The 13,826-nt window shown below is 47.4% G+C and overlaps 1 protein-coding gene across 4 annotated transcripts in view; it reads left to right on the forward strand.

The window, feature by feature from the left end:
* Positions 1–2,484, forward strand: part of DLGAP4 (DLG associated protein 4) — a 70,219-nt gene extending 67,735 nt beyond the window's left edge. For all 4 annotated transcript variants that reach the window (XM_089896833.1, XM_022592501.2, XM_022592500.3 and 1 more), the window contains one exon: positions 641–2,484. In XM_089896833.1, coding sequence (XP_089752959.1) covers positions 641–859 — 219 coding nt within the window. In that variant the 3' untranslated portion in view covers positions 860–2,484. The remainder of the gene's footprint in view (positions 1–640) is intronic.
* Positions 2,485–13,826: the final 11,342 nt, after the last annotated feature.

Below are 13,826 nucleotides of genomic sequence, written 5' to 3' on the forward strand. Positions count from 1 at the left end.
GCATGCCTTCCTGCCCTGCATGTTCAGAAAGTGGGAGACACATGCCCACAGCCCAGAGCACTAGCGTAGACACAGCCGTTGGAACCCTGGAGGTAGAAAAATGGTCCTTCTCCTAGGACCACGCTGCCAGGAGTACAGGGGTCTGGACCCGATTCTGCCTCCTGCGCCAGCCTCTTCCCTGAGGATCAGGCTTCCATCTGTAAAACCGTGGCACCCAATGACCCCTTTGGTTATTGGTTACTGGACTGTGGCCCTTGTGAGTTCTGATCCCCTAGAATAGCATGTGAAATGTGACCTGGGAGTCGGAGGCCCTGAATTTAAATCCCATCTCTGGCTATATGATTCCTGCATGAATTTCAGGCTCTCAGTGGTTCAGAGCAGGGGTGGGAAGAGGTGATCTGTCTGTCCCTTCCTACTAGAACATTCTAGGATTGTAAGCTTGCTTTTTGCTCCTATGCCTTGTGCTATTCCCACCATCATCGCTTCTTGTGGCTTCCTGATTCCAAATGTGTGTTGCTTGTGCCCGATGCAGGGAAGCTGGGGTGGAGGCTCCAGCTGCCAGCATACGGTGGGTGGTAGCACCACACAAAAGGTGGCACCTTTATTTTATTTTTCTTCTCTCCTCACTGTCTCACTAAAGGAAGAGAAGAAACTACCCCCTCCGGTCCCAAAGAAGCCAGCCAAATCCAAGCCGGCAGTGAGCCGCGACAAGGCCTCTGACGCTGGGGACAAGCAGCGTCAGGAGGCCCGCAAGAGGCTCCTGGCGGCCAAGCGGGCAGCTTCCGTGCGGCAGAACTCAGCCACGGAGAGCGCGGACAGCATCGAGATTTATGTCCCTGAGGCCCAGACCCGGCTCTGAGACCAGGAAGCAGGAAGCAAAACAATTTTAAGTCATTAAAAAAAGAAACCTACAAACTTAATGCGAAAGGAACAAAATTTTCTCAACCTTCAGTGTGGTTATTCTGTCTAGAGACCCTGAGCCAACTTTCAAATTGACGCATACAAGGGCTCACGATTTGGCTTTCTTGGGTCCCTCCCAGCTTTAGGTTATGAAGACTTCACAAAAAAATCAACAGAAACACAAAACTATAAAACTTTTTTTTCCTCTTACTGGCCGTGGTGGACTAGATAGATGGACTTCGGCAACACCCCGGCCCAGCCTCCAGACTACGGTCTTTTTACTTGCTCTATCTAATGAGAACTTAAACTAGCTTGTTTACAAGATGACGACAGCCCAAGGGCAGCCTTGGGCACCTGCCATGTCCTTCCTCCTTTTCCTGGCTACCCCAGCTCTGACCTTGGAGTTTTCATTCTTATGTTTTTCTCTTTTCCCTTAAGAGCTCACACAGGGGTCACCATCCTGACTATCGGCTTTCTGGTTCTCAGCCCTTTTTGTGGGTGAGCCCAGAGGACAGAGAGATGGACACGCGTCCCCTCCCCCACCGAGTGCTCACACACACGCGCGCGCGCGCGCGCACACGCAAATACAGGTTCCTCTCAGCAGAAGCAGCCCTCCCACTGTGATCTGCCAGCCCTAGGCAGCGTCAGGTGGGTGACTCGCCTCTCTGAGACCATAAGGAGGGCTGAAGTCTTTGGGGGGCGGGGGTGGGAATGAGATAAAAACCACAGCTTACCACACTCCAGACTCCCGCCTTTTTCTTCTCTCCAGCCCCTTCTTCCTTCAGCAAAATGTATGACCTAGAGTGACTTGCAGGGGCCACTCAAGAGAGGGACCCCATTTTCCAGGGGTCATGTGTCCCTGGCCGAGCCTGTGTACAGTACCCGAGGGGCGGGCGGCTGTGTCTGTACGTATGTGTACATATGCACATAGACCTTAGAGTGTATATTTAACAAACGCCCCTCTGCTCACCCATGCCCACCAGCGCCACCGCTGGCTCTCGGGGGCACCTGGCAGGAGGCGGGTGTGTGAATAGCATATATTTTTACATGTACTATATCTAGGTGTGCGTACACGTGTGTGTAAAAATATATACCTTGTGTGTAAGCAGCTCCCCCTTTTTTTGTCTCTCACCTGCCCCCCGCTCCCCGGCCATGGGCGCATCTGCCTGGCCTCTGAGTTTTCTATTTTTTTACCCCGGTCATCCTTCTCTCTCCCCTGCTCCCCAGCCCCACTCCCAGGGTGTCATGAGCCCTGAGCTGTGATGGCCCAGGCCTGCAGGGTGAGGTGGGGGGCAGGGAGGGAGAGGGCGAGGCCAGGCCTGCAGCAAGCTCCGTGCACAACGACTGCTCTCCTGTGGCCACGGCTGCGGCACTGGAGACGTCCTCGTGTCCAGCACCTGCCACAGGGGCCCCGGGTGAACTGTGGGCCTGCTCTAGGGCCCATTCCAGCTTGGCCGCCGTCTGTGACCTTGGGCAAGTCACTTGACCTCTGTGTGCCTCAACTTCCTCCTCTGTAAAATGGGGACAGTCCCCGCCCCTCCCTACCTCACAGGCATGTTGTGAGAATAAATGAGGTAACGTGCACCACGGGCTCATGGTGTTATTGCAGCGGGGCGGGCCAGGCTGGGATGAGGCGGGTGGAGTAGACGCCCCAGGAGACAGCCAGACCCCTTCCAAGTGGCAGCTCCTTGGAGACAGGCTGACGAGTGCAAACTGTAACGCCAGCGCTCTCATGCACCAGCTCTTTGACCCCCGGCAGGAAAACTAAGCTCTCGGTTCCCTTCCCGAAAGATGAGTGTGTAACATCTGCCTGACCAGCTTCCTCCAGAGAAATAAATGCTTCATCGTTGCTATGTGGGAGCTGAGATGGGCTGCTCACGCTGACAACTCACGCCCCCTCCGTAGACCCCGGCTCTGCGTGCGCTTCACCCAGGACGGGGCACTCGGTACCCCAGCAGCTGCCTGCACCCTGACAGTTACATGCACTGGATGCACTTCCTGAGCACCTCCCCTGCTCATAGAGCTCACGCCCCGGGGGGGGAGACACGGAAGGTGCCATAGGTGAGTTCCGGTCCACAGCAGACAGTAGAAAAAGAGATGCAGCACAGTGAGGCTGTGGGAACCCGTGACAGCTCCGCCAAACCCAGGTCAAGGCTGAAGGACAGTGGGTATTAACCGGCTTTGGGAGATGGGGATGGGGTGCAGGGGAGAGCAGGCGGAACAGTAGGTGCCCATGTCTGGTGGTAAGAACATGTGTTTCAGAAAGTTCTTGGGCCCGGCCGAGCTGCAGGCACCTGGTCTCCTCCCTTGGCACAGCGCAGCGGAGGTGCTGGTGACCTCAAGCCCAGGGGAACTACCTTCCCAGGAACTTTGTTCGGGCTGCCATGCCTTCCCCAGAGGGGCCGCTCGTGAGCTCATCTGAAGCCTGTGGGCCAGACCCCCTGCGCTAGGAGTGCTGTGCCCTCATGTCTAGATCCTGGCAGTGGTGGCTGAGCGTCCAGTGACCATGGATGGCTCAGATTAACTCCTGGGTCTGGCACCTTCCTGGACCTACCCCCTGCCCTGAGACATGGCTGAGGGTGACTCAAAGGTAAGTGGATGGGTTTCAGGTTGCCTGGGCACTGAGCCAGATACTCAGAGGTGTGAGTGAACACAGGAGGCAGTCACGCTGGACTTGACCAGCGAGCAGCCCAGCTCTACTCCTGATGGGCCTCGGGGAACTGGGTGGACACTTTTACCCCTTCAGAGCCTGAGTGTTTCTGCGGCAGCAGGGGAGGGGCCTTGAGGGTTAGATCAGGGTCTCAGGGAGGGTCCTGCACTCCCTGTATCATAGTACCTGGGCCCCCTCTCCCAGCCCTGCTGGTGCAGCAGAGGAGAGGCCCACCCTCCCCAAGTTGAAAGAATAGTTTAATGTCCTTTACCCAGAATCACCAACTGTCAAGATTTTGCCATATTTGCATTGTTCCTGTCAGGGACATACACAAACATCCACCTCACCTTGAGCCATTTAAAAATAAGCTGCACATACCATGCTGCTTCACCCCCAAATACACCAGGCGACACCTAAAAATAAGGACATTCCTACATGAGCACAATACCACTATTACTCTAATTTAACACACGAGTGACCCTCGAGCACCTCCCTTACCCAGGAGGGCACTTAGTGCCCAGACATTAATACCAGCTAAAGCGGGGCCATACTCCAAGTGCCAGAGGAATGTCCTCCATGGCTTTTACTCTGTATCCATCCAGGATCCAGTGAAGGATCGTTCGCTGCTTTCAGTTATCAAGTCTCTTTAGTCTCCTTGAATCAGAAAAGTTTCCCCACTTTTTTTTTTTTCATGACATTGACATTTTTTAAGTATCCAAGCATCTTAGAGAATGTTACGTAATTTGGATTTCTGTTTTCTCATGACTCAGATTAAACAGTCTGAACAAGAAGATGGCTTAGACGATGTCCCATCTCCTGTACTCTGTTCTATCAGGGAGGCATTTGTCATTTCAGGGAAAGGCCGACAGCAGCTTCCTAGAGAAGCTGGGAGTGAGTCCTCGTTTTCTGCATTTCCAAAGCACAGTCCTTGGGGGAAAAGGGCCAAACAGAGACAGAAAGCACCCTCCTGAAGGGTGCTGGGGAAGAGGAAAGGGAGCAGAGAAGGAGACTGTTCACTGTCCCTGGGTCCCTGAGAACCACCCAGAGGCTGCAGGTCAGAGAGCAGGGAGGCCCAGGTTCCCCTGTAAACCTCCTGCTCCCCAAAAGTTTGTGGGTCCCCAAGCCTTTCAGAGTCCCCACCCCATAGCCTGAGAGCAGAGAAAGAAGGCTTAGCCATAGCCAGGAGCAGCACAGGGCTCAGGGGCCTTGTGGCCAGGCCAACAGGACAAAGCCATTGTCACCAGTGGCCTGAGATCCAGAGACCATGAGGACCCCCAGACCAACTGAGATGAAGTTCCTACCACCAGCACTGGAATGGGGTTTATAAAAGAAACTTAAAATGAAGTTGTATCAGGACTTCTCTGGTGGTCCAGTGGGTAAGACTCTGCGCTCCCAATGCAGGGGACCCAGGTTCGATCCCCAGTTGGGGAACTAGGTGCCGCACGCGTGCCGCAACTAAGAGTCCACATGTCGCAACTAAGAAGTCTGCATGCCGCAACTGAGAGATGCCATGCTGCATCTAAGACCTGGCACTAAATAGATAAATAAATAAATAAAAATAAATCTGAACAAAAAAATGAAGTTGTATCTCCTACTGATATGAATCTGGCTGATCTGAAAAATCAATGTGATCCCCACTGCCTCTTCCTTATGGCAGCCAGAGGGACTCCTCGAAAATCCCCCTCTGCTCAGGACTCTTTGAAGCCTTCCCAGTACCAGCAAGAGAAAATCCAGCCTCCTCACCTTGGCCTTGGAGGCCTATGCCCACCTTTCTAGGTACATCTCCCATGGGAGCCCATCCCCTGCTCTCTGCCTTCCAGCCTCACCTCCGGCCTTGCACAGGGAGCCATGGCTCCCCCACCAATGCATCTATTCTTGCCTCAGCTCACAGGCCAGCTGGCACTTCTGCAGTGAAACCTTCCCAAAGCACCTCAGCCAGGCCAGGTTGGTGCAAACCCCCTGCTCTAACTCTTGGAGCTGGACAGTCATTTCACTTACCTTGCTTTGTTGCTGTCACTGATGCTTAGATCTGTGAGATTACTTATGAATATCTGTCTCCACCAGGAAACAATGGGCCCCCCGAGGGCAGGAATAGAGTTTTCACTAGTCTCAGTGCCTAGCACAGAGGAGAGCCTCAAGAACTGTTTTCTAAATGAATGACCTTGTTGCGGGGAGTAGAGGTGGGACTTCACAGAGAAGGTAATATTTGAGCTGGGCTTTGAAGGATGAGCAGGAGTTCCCCAAGCTGTGGCAGTGAAGGGCGCAGCAAGCAGAGGCAGAAGTGTAAGACTGTGCTGCTCAGGGAAGGGGTGGTGCTGGACAAGCCTTGAATGCCAGGTTAAGTAGTAAGGGCTTTTACCAGCTTTGAACAGAGCAAGGACACTTCCTTCCACAGAACCCAGCTTCCCATAAGACAGGAGCCCCCAGTCCCAGCCTCCATGGAGCCATGGTACTCTGGTGACCCAGTCAGCACCAGGGTTTGTCTCTAAAACATGTCAGCGGACCCCAGGCCTGGTGAAGCCCTGTGACCAACAGGCGACATGGGCCCTTGGAGACCCTCAACTGCTAATGGCTTTAACCTTCTACAGACTGACAACTCCTACATCTAAATCTACAACCTGTACCTTTCCTTGAACTTTGCACTTCCCACTCACCACCTCCACTTAGACATCTAACAGGTAATCTCAAAGTTAACACGTCCACCAACCAGTAAAAGGAAGTGGGAATGGTTAGAAAAATCACCATTTGACAAGCATCATAGTAACAACTGGATCATCAGTGCGTGTTAAAAGCCATGGGTAAAAGTTTGATGAGGAACAATATTTAGTCTCAAAGGAGCACCCCACAAATTACCTACTAATGAACATATTAATTACAAAAGGGAAAAACAGCAATTTTCTGATGAATAAATCTGGCAGACACTAGATGGCCAAAGTTAATTTTTTCCCATCACTGGTAATAATAACATCATACGTGTTTCCTGATAAGATGCACTGGGAAGAATACAGCATCACTTCTGTGATATTCCTGTCAAAAGTCCATAGCCTGAAGCTAATCATGAGGGAGCACCAAGAAACTGGCTGGGACCCTCCAAAAACGTCAGTGCATGAAAGACATAGAAAAGCTAAAGGACAGTCCTAAGGGCCAGAGATTAAAGACATTTCAATAGATGCAGAATAAACATTTGATAAAACCCAGCACCCTTTCATGATAAAAACGTTCAACAAATTAGAACATCCTCAAGCTGATAAAGGACATCCAAAAAAAAAAAAAAAAATCCACAGCTAACGTGTTTAATGGTGAAAGACTGAAAGCTTTCCCCTCAAGATAAGGAACAAGACGAAGAGGTTCACTCTTGCCACTTCTACTCAATATTGTACGGTAGGTTCCAGCCAGGGCCTTTAGGCGAGAATGAATAAATGAATGAATGGATGACATCTAAATTGGAAAGAAAGTTAAACTACCTCTATTTGCAGATAACATGATCTTTCATATAGAAAACCCTAAGTTATCCACAAAAAAATTATCAGAGTTAATAAATTAGTTCAGCAGTGTCCCTGGAAGCAAGATCAATATACAAAAACCAATCGTGGGCTTCCCTGGTGGCACAGTGGTTGAAAGTCCGCCTGCCGATGCAGGGGACACGGGTTCGTGCCTCGGTCCGGGAGGATCCCACATGCCGCGGAGCGGCTGGGCCCGTGAGCCGTGGCCGCTAAGCCTGCGCGTCCAGAGCCTGTGCTCCGCAACGGGAGAGGCCACAACAGTAAGAGGCCCGCGTACTGAAAAAAAACAAACAAACAAGAAAAAACATCGTATCTCTACTGTGATATAATAAACAATAAATATTTGGTCTTCGCCCCTAGCTCCTGGTACACAGCTCCTGAAACCCTTGGACTCTCTGGAGTGATGAGAATCTTTTGTATGCTAGTGGCAGGACTGGTGGCTGGGGGCCCCTAGATAGCTTCAGGATAGGGGCTGGTTGCTAGAAAGACAAAGGCATGGTTAGAGGGTTAGAAATTTCAGCCTCATTCCCCAACTTCCAGGGAGGGAAGAGGGGCTGGAGATTAAGTCAGTCATAATGGCCAAAGATTTAATCATGCCTCTGTAATGAAACCTCCGTAAAAACCCCTACACAACAGAGTTTGGAGTGCTTCCAGGCTGGTGAACACGTCAAGGTGCTGAGAAAATGGCATCCCCGGAGAGGGCATGGAAGCTCCCCCTTTCCCCTGCCCCCACTTTATCCTGTGCATCTCTTCCATTTGGCTGTTCCTGAGTTGTATCCTTTATAGTAAACTGATAATAGTAATTAAACTGCTTTCCTGAGTTCTATGAGCAGTTCAAAGAAATTATTTATCCTGGTGTTGCAGGAAGGGGGACCCCTTCCAGGGCCCGAGAGTGGGCTCTTGTCTAACACTCAGAGATGAACTGTCCAAGGAGACACACGTGCTGACAAAGCAAAAGAATTTATCGGGAAGGGGCGCCCAGGCAGAGAGCGGTAGGGTAAGGGAACCCAGGAGAAGTGCTCTGCCACATGGCTCAAAGTCTCAGGGTTTATGGTAATGGGATTAGTTTCCGGGTTGTCTCTGGCCAATCATCTTGCTTGGCCCATAGTCTCACTTGGGATCCTTCCTGGTGGCATGCTCATCTCTCAGCCAAGATGGATTCCAGTCCTTATCGGGACTTCCTGTTGTGAGACAACTCAGGCAAGTGAGCCTGGCTAAGGCTGGTGGTTTTGGTCAACAGTTCCCTAACACTGGCGGGGAGGGATGTGTAGTAATCTGCAATTCGTAGTCAAGTTGGACAAAGGTGTGGGTAACCTGGGTCTGATGTGAGGGAAATCTTGTGGGACTGAGCCCTTAAACCTGTGGAGTCTGACACTAACTCCAGGTAGTTAGGGTTAGAATTGAACTGAATAGTAGGACATCCAATTGGTGTCCAGAGAGTTGGAGAATTGACTGGTGTGAGGAAAATACCCACATATTTGGTGTCAGAAGTATCGTGAGTAAAAACAGTTCAACTACCAGTGAACACGCTGAAAATGAGTTTAAGAAAACAATTCCATTTACAATAGCATCAAAAAGATCAAAACACTTAGGAATACATTTAACAAAAGAAGTACAAGACTTGTAAACTGAAAACTACAAAATATCATTAAGAGAAATTTTAAAAGATCTAAGTAAAAGGAAAGGCACTTCATGTTCATGGATCAGAAGACTTAATATTGTTAAGAAGGCAATGCTCCCCCAAATTAACCTACAGGGTCAGCACAATCTCTATCAAAATCCCAGCTGCCTCTTCTGTAGAAATTGACAAGCTGATCTTAACTGATATGGAAATGCAAGAGACTCTGAATAGCCAAGCAATAGTGAAAAAGAAGAACAAAGTTGGATGAAACACTTCCTGATTACAAAACTAAAGTAATCAAGATTGTGTGGTACTGCCAGAAGGGTAGACATATATATCAATGAAGTAGAATTGAGAGTCCAGAAATAACCCATACATTTATGGACAACTGATTTTCAACAAGAGAGCCAAGAAAATTCAATGGAGAAAGAATAGTCTTTTCAGCAAATGGTGCTGCGACAACTGGATATCCACATGCAAAAGAAGGAAGTTAGACCCTTACCTCACTCCATATACAAAATTAACTTAAAGTGAATTAGAGACCTAAATTGAAGAGCTAAAACTACAAAACTCTTAGGATAAAACATAGGTATAAATATTTACAACCTTGGATTAGGCAGTGGTTTCACGGATATGATAAAAAAAGGCACAAGAAACCAAAAAAAATAAACTTCATCAAAGTTAAAAACATTTATGCATCTTTAAACAAACCAAAAAATGAAAAGATAACCCACGGAATGGGAGAGAAGATTTGAAAATCATATACCTGGTAAGGGTGTAATAGCTAGACTATACAAAGCACCTTTGCAACCCAACAACAAAAAAAGAAATTTTAAAATGGGCAAAATATCTGAATAATCATTTCTTCAAAGAAGATACACAAATGTCCAATCAGCACGTGAAGAGGTGTTCAAGATAACAAGTCTTTAGGGAAATGTTAATCAAAACCACAATGAGATACCACTTCACACCCAATAGGATGACTAGAAGACTAGTGTTAGTGAGGATGTGGAGAAACTGGAACCCTCACATTTTTGGTGGTAATATAAAACAACGCAGCACTGAAGAAAACAGTTTGGAAGCCCCTCAAAAGTTTAAACATAGAGTTAGCAGGTGACCCAGGAATTCCACTCTTAGACATATATCCAAAAAAGTGAATATATACATCCACACATAAACTTATACACCAACATTCATAGTAGCATTATTTATAATAGCCAAAAAGTGGAAACAACCCAAATATCAATCAACTGAGAAATATGTAAACAAAATGTGGTATAGCAATAGAATGGAATACTATTCAGCAATGAAAAGAATGAAGTACTGATACATGTTATAACGGAGACGGACCTTGAAAACATTATGCTAAGTGAAAGAAGACAGTCACAAAAGGCCACATATTATATGATTCCACTTACATTAAATTTCCAGAGTAAACAAATCCGGAGACAGAAGGTAGATTAGTGTTTGCCGGGGGATGAGGGGGAGGGGAAGTGGGGAGTGACTGCTAATGAGTATGTTGATTCTTGGGGGCTGATAAAATGTTCTGGAACTACATGGCGGTGATGGTTGTATAACTCTGTGAGTATTCTAAAACCACTGAATTGTACACTTGAAAAGGGTGAATTTTATGGTATATAAAAATTATATAAATTTTTAAAATTATTTTAAACAGAGAAGTCCACAGCATGGAAGAAAATGTTTGCAAATCATATTATCTGATAAGGGATTAATATCCAGAATATATTAAAAAACTCTTACAACTCAACAACAAAAAAACAACCTGATTTTTTTCTGGGGGGGGCTCATGTCATGTAGCATGCGGGATCCTAGTTCCCTGACCAGGGATCAAACCCGTGCCCCCTGCAGTGGAAGCATGGAGTCTTAACCACTGGACCACCAGGGAAGTCCAACAACCTGATTTTTTAAATGGGCAAAGAATTTGAATAGACATTTCTCCAAAGAAGATACACAAATGGTCAATAAGCACATGAAAAGATACTTAATGTTAGTTATTATGGAAATACAAATCAAAACCACAATGAGATATCACTTCACACCCATTAGGATGACTATTACTAAAAAGAAAGAAAGGAAGGAAGGAAGGAAAGGATGGAAGGAAGGAAGGGAGGAAGGAAGAAAGAAGAACAGAAAATAACAAGTGTTGGCGAGGATGTAGAGAAATTACAACCCTTGCGCACTGTTGGTGGGAATGTAAAATGGTACAGCTTCTGTGGAAAACAGTATGGCGGTTCCTCAAAAAAATTAAAAACAGAATTACCATATAATCCTGCAATTTTGCTTCTGGATATATACCCCCAAAGAATAAAAAGCAGGGACATGAAAAGATATTTGTACTACACCCATGTTAATAGCAGCATTATTCACAACAGCCAAAAGATGGAAAGAACCACATGTCTGGTGACAGATGAATGGATAAGCAAAATGTGGTCTCTCCACACAATGGAATATTATTTAGCCTTAAGAAGGAAAACAATTCTGACATATGCTAAAAAATGGATGAACCTTGAAGAAATTATGCTAAGTGAAATAAACTGGTCACAAAAGGACAAATACTGTTTGATTCCACTTATATGAGGGACCCAGAGTAGTCAAATTCATAGAGACAGAAAGTAGAATGATGGTTACCTAGCAGCTCAGGGAAAAGAATAGGGAGTTACTATTTAATGGCTACAGAATTTATCAATAGTTCTGGAGATGGATGGTAGTGATAGTTGTACAACAATGTGAATGTACTTAATGCCACTGAACTGTACACTTAAAATTGGTTAAAATGATAAATTTTGTTATTTTACCATACACACACACACACACACACACACACACACACAGAGAGAGAGAGAGAGAGAAGGAGATCAAAGAAATATGATAACCTTGGATTGGCTACTGGACCAGAAAGAAATTTTTTATAAAGGACATTACTGGGATAATTGGCAAAACCTGAATATGGATTGTAAATTAGATAATAGTATTAAATCGGGACTTCCCTGGTGGCACAGTGGATAAGAATCCGCCTGCCAATGCAGGGGACACGGGTTCGAGCCCTGGTCTGGGAGGATCCCACATGCCGCAGAGCAACTAAGCCCGTGTGCCACAACTACTGAGCCTGCGCTCTAGAGCCCGCGAGCCACAACTACTGAGCCCGTGTGCCACAGCTACTAAGCCCACATGCTTATAGCCCATGCTCCACAACAAGAGAAGCCACCGCGGTGAGAAGCCCACGCACCGCAAGGAAGAGTAGCCCCTGCTCACCACAACTAGAGAAAGCCTGCGCAGCAATGAAGACCCAATGCATCCAAAAAAAAAAAAATTAAATCTTTGAAAACAAAATAGTATTAGGGCTTCCCTGGGGGCGCAGTGGTTGAGAGTCCACCTGCCGATGCGGGGGACACGGGTTCGTGCCCCGGTCCGGGAAGATGCCACGGAGCGCCTAGGCCCGTGAGCCATGGCCGCTGAGCCTGCACGTCCAGAGCCTGTGCTCCGCAATGGGAGAGGCCACAACAGTGAGAGGCCCGCATACCGCAAAAAAAAAAAAAATTGTGAATCACTATATTGTACACCTGTAACTTATAATACTGTACATCAACTATATTTCAATAAAAAATTTTTTCCTGATTTTAATCACTGTAATATGGATATGTAATATAATCTCCTTTTTAGGAGATACTCACTGAAGTATTTCGGGGTAAAAGGGCTTGATGTGTGCAACTTACTCTCAAATGGCTGGGGAGGAGGATAAACACACACACACACACACGGAAGACAGTATAATAAAGCCAAATGTTAACAATTAGAGAACCTGAGCGAAGGTATATAGGAGCTCTTTGTACAGTTCTTATAACTTTACTGTAAGTTTGAAACTATTTCAAAGTAAAGTTTTTAAAATTTAATATGTCCAAAACAGAACTTCTGATCTCTCACCAAACCTGCTCCTTCCGTAAGAGACTCATTTTAGAAAATGGCAGCTCTTTCTCTCCAGCTGCTCAGACCAGAACCCTTGGAGTCTTCAAGTCTTCCTTGACTCTCACACACATACCAATCTATGCGAAAATCCTATTGGATGCAACTTCAAAATATGTCCAGATGGGAATTCCCTGGTGATCCAGTGGTTAAGACTCCACGCTTTCACTGCTGAGGGCCCAGGTTTGATCTCTGGTCGGGGAAGTAAGACCCTACAAGCCGCACTGCATGGCCACCCTCCCTCCCGAGCCAAAAAAATATGTCCAGAATCCCATCACTTCTCCCACTGCCACCACACTAGTCTGGACACCTCATCCTGTTGAATAGCTCCTCACTGGTCTCCCTGCTTCCCCCTCCCCAACCCCAAAGGGGATTCAGTTAGAACATAAGCCAGATCACGCCACCCTTCTGCTCAGAACTCTCTGATGTCTTACAGCGGCCTACGAGTGTAAGCAGGTAAGTTAAGGGGTCCCTGGAGAAAGAGAACCAGGAATGGCTTTCTTGACATAAGAGAAGTCATTTTGGCCTAAGTCATTCTGTGATCTAAGCCTGACCACAACGCTTGCCCTTGAACAGGTCTCAGTAATTAATGATCTTAAGAGAACAAAGGAATGCAGGAACAGAGAAAAGGCAGTCAGACAACAGTGCACTGATAGAGCAGAGTCCTAGCTCCTCCTCAAGGGACAGGCATAATAACTTGTCTTTGCGCCCTGCAGGGACTAAGACCCCCACCCCAGGTGGAGGACAGAATGATAATGCTGACCCTCCTGACTTCAGCTAAAGCTTGGACCTTGGCCCCATTTCCATGCGGATTTCTGCTCTGCTCAAGCCCCTTCATGAATATGCATGTACCCTTAGCTTAAAACTTCCCCCGTTTTGCTGTTCAGGGAAACACTGCTTTGGGAAAGATCACCAGTAAGATTCTCCTTACTGGCTGCGAGTAATAATAAATCCTTCCTTCTCCAGATCTTTGGCGTGTTAGTGTCTATTGGCTTGACACCCACCAAGAGGCAAATCCAGTTTTGGGGTAACACAAGGATCCCTGGGCTAGGTCCCTAGTGCTTCTCAGACCTCCTCTCCCACCCCCCTCCCCTCAGTCACACTGACCTCCCGCTGCTCCTTGACCGTGACCTGGCCAAGCTCCCCCTACAGGGCTTCTGCCTCAGAGGCT

Source organism: Delphinapterus leucas, chromosome 15 (assembly GCF_059928025.1).
Source record: "Delphinapterus leucas isolate spDelLeu-1000000601 "Yukka" chromosome 15, BTC_Dleu_Yukka2, whole genome shotgun sequence".
Taxonomy (NCBI): Eukaryota; Metazoa; Chordata; class Mammalia; order Artiodactyla; family Monodontidae; genus Delphinapterus; species Delphinapterus leucas.